Below are 7,220 nucleotides of genomic sequence, written 5' to 3' on the forward strand. Positions count from 1 at the left end.
CTCTCTGCTTCAGTAACTTCTTGGCTTCTGCTAATGTGACCGTTCTTATTAGCTGACTACGCTGCTAAACGTTTCAGTTCATTCATGTTCGCGACATTTAGCGACTTCACGCTCCGCAGGTCACGTTTTTTTTCCCTTGGTTTCTCAGCCCCATGCTTTTCTGTGTTATTTATTCATTTATTTATTTATTTTTTATTAGCGTTATCCATATTTATTCCATAAGTGCTTCACCCACTACGACGAGATACTCAATCGTCTTTCCTGCTGCTGCATTAATGCTACTACTACTTCTTCTCTTCACCGCCACCTGCCAATTAGCATCAAAATTAAAGACACACTGTTGCCCCCCGCCTAATTGTGGGTTATGAGTATTTGTGCACACCTGCATTATGTGGCTTATCCCATGTGGGATTTACTCCAACCTCTTAGCAGTAATCTCATTTCATCCAATCCAGCCCTCCTTGCTTCCCTGCAACATGCTCTCAGCGACTCATAAGAACACATGTAGGCTGCTTTCTCTCATTTAGATCGGCAACCATTCATGTTGTTGGACTACTGCTGTCGTTGCTGTGGATTCACGCTCATAAAACGCCATGGACCCTTCTCACTCAAGACTACGCCCAGTGACACCTGGGTAAGGATAAATGGACACCATATTATTAGAGCACACAGCTATTTGAAGAAAAAAAATAGTTTACAGCAATACTGTAATGTAGTGCAGAGTCTGAGCAAAAAGCTAATAATAAACTGCAACATAGTTTTCATATGTTTTTTATCATGGCTTGAAAGTTGGTATCAAAACAATGGTGCCATTAGTAAGAAATTCAAAACACAGTAATGGTGGACATCAGTTCCACCAACAACTATCCCCCTAGTTATATTTTAACTTTTCATGCACTGTCACCCTGGATTTATTTAATTAATTCCAGTTTGTTAACTTTAATTAAAACAGTTCATTTTCTATTACACTTCTAGATTATAGAAACAGATGACTAGTGGATGATTTTATGTATTTCAAACCACCAGTCAGTTATGGACAGGTGTAGCAATGGTCTGTTACATGCTGTAACGTCACAGCATGTTTACATTCTTAGAGAAATTGTTTGGTTTCTAGGTCGACGTCCTAGAGCAAAGCTACACAGTCTCTTACTGAGATGGCAACAGAACCAGACGAAGGGTTTGCCAAAGGTGTTTAGCTGTCTCTGAAGGTATTAGCACGGGCTCAACTGCTCTTGTGGTTTTTCACACACCCATGCCTCTCTTGCTGTTTAAACCAGAGGCCATCCGGGGCTGCAATCATTTTTGCTCCACAAAGTTTATTCCTTTTAAAAAGATTATAAACCGTTGATATTGTTCTTACCAAAGCTCTAAGAATTACAGGACAGCAAGATGATCGTGCAAAAATTATCTGTCGGCTATTATCTGTCGGCTATTTTGATCTTACACACAAGATTAATATTGTTAATGTCATGGTTTTGTACTGTTATATGTTTTGGGAAATGATGTTCCTTCTTTCAGCTAGCTGCTGGCACCAACACCGATTTAGCATTTTGTCTTGCCTTTTATCTAAACAACGCCACTAAAACCGGGCAGTATAAACTAATGAAAAAAAAAAACATTCATTTAATTTTCACAGTGAAATATGATGAATTGCTAGCCAACCTGAAATGGCAACAAAAAAAGAAAGCCCATGGATGCCCACTGCTAATAAGTGTGTCACTGTCTGTGTATATGCTACTGTCACACCCGAATAATGAAGGAATTCTTACCTTATCTTACCTTAAATGCATGTTTTACAAATATAGTAACATTATTATTTGCCTGGTATATATTTTCTACGCTGTTCCTTATTATCTTTTCAACACAATTCATCTCTTCTCAAGGTGCATAACTATCTCTGTTTGGCTTTAGCATGCTAATTAACACAACATAACACTAAACACAGCTTGTAGGTTACAGTATGTTGTGCATTTTCTTTGTTTACATTTAATGATTTTTGGCTCTGCACAGTTTTATGTTGTCATGGGCAATTTTTCTAAAGTTTTTTTATTTTTTTTATTTGATTCATTAGTTTAGTTAGGCGGCAATGTTTGTTCTCAAATGAAACCGGATTGCGGTTATGATTGAATGAAAACACGCAGTATAAGACAAGGTTTTAAATACAAAAGTAAAAACGTTACACCCCACAATACAAAATAATGAAAACAAAATGCAACACCATCCCATTGATAAGTGAATCATAAATGGTAGTGTTCTAACTAGAACGCTGTTTATCTTTCTGAACGTGGTGGGTTGTTCTCTCCCGTTCACTTTGCGTCACAGCAGACATTTGACTCGTCCCAGCAGGAAATCACAAGTGTAACTAATAAGATTACCGCTGACCCCCATGCCATTAAGGTGCACCAGTAAGCCAGCGAGGCCTGGCACAAACCCACCTGAATGCAATGGAGCTCATTAATAAAATAATTAGCTACACCTGTGTTTGGCCACCTGAAATGTCGGCCATGAGAAAAGGGCTTTTATCTCTGCTCCCTGGGAGCCATGTAGCTAATTTCCTGTAAGAGCTGCAGGCAGTCATCTATGAAAGCAGGCTTAAGCAGGACATTGACTGTCTGCGGTCAGTAGGTTGAGTTTTCTAGTTCATTTTGAACAAATAATATCAGTTTGAATCATTTTCTAATTTAAATCAGATTTTATTTTTGCTTTCTTCGTGAGCTAGTTATTTAAACCCATAACAGACGTGGAAACGTCATCAGATTATCTATTGTTATAACACAATAGTATCTAAAGTGAAACTCAGCTTTATTGTTAAATTTAACCCAATAGTTTTGGCTTTTACCAAAGGAAGACTATTTTTCATGTTTATCCTCTGTGTGACAGAACCAGACAGGTCCCCATCTCTCTTAGCAGCTCGCTGCCTTCTCTGTTCTCAGGTTGTTCTGCAGAATCTGCTGATGTGCATGGTGTGCTTCTACTCTCTCTACTACATCGTGGTCAGTCTTTGCATTGGAGTCTTCAGGTACACTCAGACACACATGATGCCATGGTGGAGAAAAAAAAAGGCTTGTAATATATATTAGTTGAAAAGGAACAGATAAAGCTGTTCTAACTTGCTTGGGCACACTTTGTGGTCTTCTCTTGTCATTTCTTTAGAGTTCACGAGATCAATAGCTTGTTAACTCCTTTCGACTATACAACACAACCATCATGGCAGAACCCCAAATACTTGGGTGAGTTATTCAACAACGCACAACATTTGAGTATAATTTAAGCACTTGGGGAAGTTTGTAACTTCTGTTTCTTTTTTACACTTTTTATTGACAACATTTTATTGCCCCAAATTGCATATTTATTCGTCATTACACCCTCACCGGCCACTTTATTAGGAACACCTGTTACGAGTACAAATAGCAACTCTGCCAAACATTTGTTTGGCAAACACTTATCTAGATGTGATGCAGATGCCTGGGTGTAGTCATGGGAAAGGATATTGATTGATGACTTTGAATGTGGTAGGACTGATGATTTCAGCTGGGATTTTCTGGTATAACCATGTGTCAGGTTTAAAAAAATGCTCTAAAAAAAGAAAAAGAAAAGAATATCCAGAGAGTGGATAATGTATCGATACAGCTGCCATGTTAATGTCAGAGGAGTAAAACGACATGGCACAACTTCAAATCCTCTCATGCTTTTTTTTTTAACGTGTGAACTACCAATATATATCTAATAAAGAGGCTGGTGAGTGTTAAGCTAGTGTTAACAAAAAAGATTAAATGAAATTATATGACACACTTTTTTTGAATGCAAATTGTCGAAGAAAGAACTTGAGAAACTACTGATAAACATCTTGCTAAGGCCTGGCATCGTCTTTTGCATGGATAGCAGGTTGTTTTTATAACAGCTGTGGAAACACATCCATTTGCTTCAGCGATGCAAAAACGTGAACATTTTTTTGCATATTTGGTAGGAATGAAATGCAAAAGCCAGACTCTTCAGACCTTTTATGGTCAGTCAATGACACAGACGTACCCTTCCATCCCCTAGTAGCAGGACAAGACAAGATAGAGGGCAATCTCTGTGTGATCAAGTGAAAGGTTTACTTTTATTGATCACCTTTTGTTTCTGCCTCCTAGTTGGGGTCATTTCCACAGAAGTGACTTATGTTTTGGGAGGGCTGGTGTTCGCTTGGATTGTGGAGGAGTGGGTCTGGGATTACGCCATAACTGTCACGCTGCTGCACGTCGGGATGACTGTGGCAGGTAAACACACAGTGGAAGAATACGTCAGGACAACTGATAGGATTGTAGGCCTGATTATGTAAGAGGAAGTCATTGGCAGAGACAAAGAGGAAGCGTGTTATTTCTTTTTTTTTCTTTTTTTTACCAGGAAATTACACTAGAACAGTACAGATCTGATGTACTTATTTTTGCTTTTTCTATTCAACCCATCATCCGGATGTATTTCTGCAGTGATGTCAGATTTCCCTTCAGCCGAGCACTGGTGGATCGCTCTGGGTAAGGATCTCACTTTCTTATTCATGTCTGCCTCTGGCTCCTTATCAGTCTCCATTCCCTTTTGGATAGCACACAAAAAATATCTCTAGTTCTATCTTGTCTCTCTTTCTGTCTGGGGAAGATATGATTCCCCCCCTGACTCGGCTCCAAATTCAGCCGCTGTTGCTGACCTTTAAGCCTCCCTCTTCATTGCTCCACTCCTTCTTTTTATCTGCCTCCATGTCTCTGCAGGTTCAGGCCTGGTCATGATGATATTCGGAGGACAGCTCCTGGCCTACAAACTCTTCAGGAACAACTTTGTCTATCCTGCTGAACTACAGAACTTCTAATAAAAACAAGGAAAGCTTTTAACTGGCTTATTGGGGTAATCCCAGCTTGGAAGTGTGCCAGTCAGTTCGCTTTGCGTTTCGCTGTTTAATTTATGTTTATAATGGTGTGAGGAACTAAAGCCTGTCAGTTAAGGACACAAAAGATAACGTATATGTATATTGTTTGTATACTTGATAACACGGATTAGCAATTAGGTTGTTCTAAACTGGCTTCACTTTGCCTATTGAACAACACTTTTTTGATTGCGTGTGTGTGCGTGTTTGTATCAACATCTTTGAAAAAGCCAACTTGAAGAGAACCAGGTAATATTTTATAGTGGGAACATTTGTACAATAAAAACACTGCAGACTATTATGTGCTCTTTCATGTCTCTGATTTCATTGTATTAAGGAACGTATCTTATAACACACTCGTCTTTTGCAATAAAACGTCAAGTGTTTGTAAAGAATGTGGAAGCTTTTACGGCAACCAGTGTGAATCTTTTATAGTTTAATTTGTGCTTACAAAGAGCGGCTCCAGCAGTTCTGTGAAAAGTCTATCATTGAGTCTATCAAAAAAGGGCTCCTGTATTATCTTCCTCATTGTGCACGGTGGCGAGATTAACCAGGGTCTGTGTCATATTTACAACAGCTCCAGTTTTATCATTTAATACTAATAGCTGCTTCTTATTGGTGCTTTCTGATTTTAGGATCAACATACATTAGCTTTACTTCAATAGCGTATTCTCTTATCTCTTTGATTTTGAAGTGTCCAAGAGAAATGAGCCTCTGTCTCTGGTCATATTTAAAGTTCCTAAATTCAGAGACCATTTAAAAACATTACTTGTTCAGGCTTTTTTCTTTTCTTTTCACAGTAGGAGTAGCGCTACTGGTACATGTTATTACTCAATACCATGTACAAGTAGTTCTACAAAGTAGTCATACAAAAGAGTATTCAAAAGTGAAAAGGTATTTAGTTATAAGGCTACCCACGTTCTGAGTAACTGTTTGATTATAAGATCTGATTTTATTTGTATCAGAATGATGCAATCAGACAGACAAAATTGTAAAGTTATTTGCACATTCTGGTGTTTTTCAAATTAAAATAATTTGAATAAAAATCCATAACATAGCGAAACTTACCAATTCAGGCAGAAGAAATGCATTGTTACAAAATAAAGCAAGTGAATCCAATACTTAGAGTAGGTAAAGCTTGTATTTTAGATCAGTGCAAAGTACTTATAGCAGTGATATTTACTGATTATCCAAATGGCTCATCCAGGCCAGCAGATTGAAAATGACATTAAGACAATGAGGCTTGTATACAAGTGGGTGTCTGGTGCATTATGTTCAAAACATGCTCGTTCTTCATTTACTAGATAACTAGATATAACTAGTGGGTAGATTATAACTAGTTACTAGTTGCGCTCTTCTGGACTGAGATGTCTGATGTTTCTCCAGATTGGAGCCACTTCTCCAGAGTGGGGGTTACTGCTCCGATGAGCACGGGCACTACTGTTGTCTTCACCTTCCATACTCTTTCTAGTTCTTCCCTGGGCCCTTGGTCTATATATATATATATATATATATATATATATATATATATATATATATATATATATATATATATATATATATATATATATATATATATATATGAATGTTACTCTGAAAGACTAATGTTAGATTAACCTAAAACACCAAATACAGGAAGCATTCAGCACATGATGCATCATTCCTTCTTTTAGTTTTTTTTTAATCTATGCATCAAGTTTCTACTGAGCCCAGCTCCATACTTAAGCATACAAACCCGAGTTGCACAATAAAAGCTTGCATAACTTTATGATAGACCAACTAAAGCCTGAATGATACAATTTTGTTTTGTCTAAACTGTTTTTATGTCAACAGGTGAACTAGAAGTAGTGTTTTGATACTTTTATAAATTTCTTGTTATTGTTGTCCTTGTACAGCACTTTGGTGCAGTTTTACACCTGTTTTCAGTGCTATATAAATACATTTGACATTGACAAGGCTGTGCTGTCTGTCACGACCGATGAACAAATGACAGAATATGCAACATCATATGGTGACAGGGTAGGTGTCTTTGTCAGCAAACTAAATACAGCACGACTAAAGAGACCCTTCTGAAGAACTTAAGAGATAAAACAAGAGCACGAAAAATGAGATCAAAGAACAAAGGAGCTCACTGTGGCACATCAAGTTTGTGCCAAAAGCAAGGTTTAGGGATGGCAAAAGAGAGAGATAAGCCATCAGCTCAAAATAAAAATCTACAAATCTCTCCCATCGGTGTCCTTTATTACTTTGGTGGTTTTGTGCATCTCAGACCCATCTATTAATATCAAAGTTTTTGCAGGATCTCGAAAAAGTAAGTCAGGAC

The 7,220-nt window shown here is 37.8% G+C and overlaps 1 protein-coding gene across 1 annotated transcript; it reads left to right on the forward strand.

Moving 5' to 3' along the window:
* Positions 1-345: 345 nt before the first annotated feature.
* On the forward strand, positions 346-5,389 carry tmem244 (transmembrane protein 244). The gene is made up of 6 exons (XM_012879073.3): positions 346-634; positions 2,934-3,019; positions 3,154-3,230; positions 4,134-4,259; positions 4,470-4,514; positions 4,746-5,389. The coding sequence occupies exons 1-6, from the start codon at positions 542-544 to the stop codon at positions 4,841-4,843; spliced, it is 525 nt and encodes a 174-aa protein (XP_012734527.1). The 5' UTR covers positions 346-541; the 3' UTR covers positions 4,844-5,389.
* Positions 5,390-7,220: the final 1,831 nt, after the last annotated feature.

This window comes from Fundulus heteroclitus, chromosome 15 (genome assembly GCF_011125445.2).
Source record: "Fundulus heteroclitus isolate FHET01 chromosome 15, MU-UCD_Fhet_4.1, whole genome shotgun sequence".
In the NCBI taxonomy this organism is placed as follows: domain Eukaryota; kingdom Metazoa; phylum Chordata; class Actinopteri; order Cyprinodontiformes; family Fundulidae; genus Fundulus; species Fundulus heteroclitus.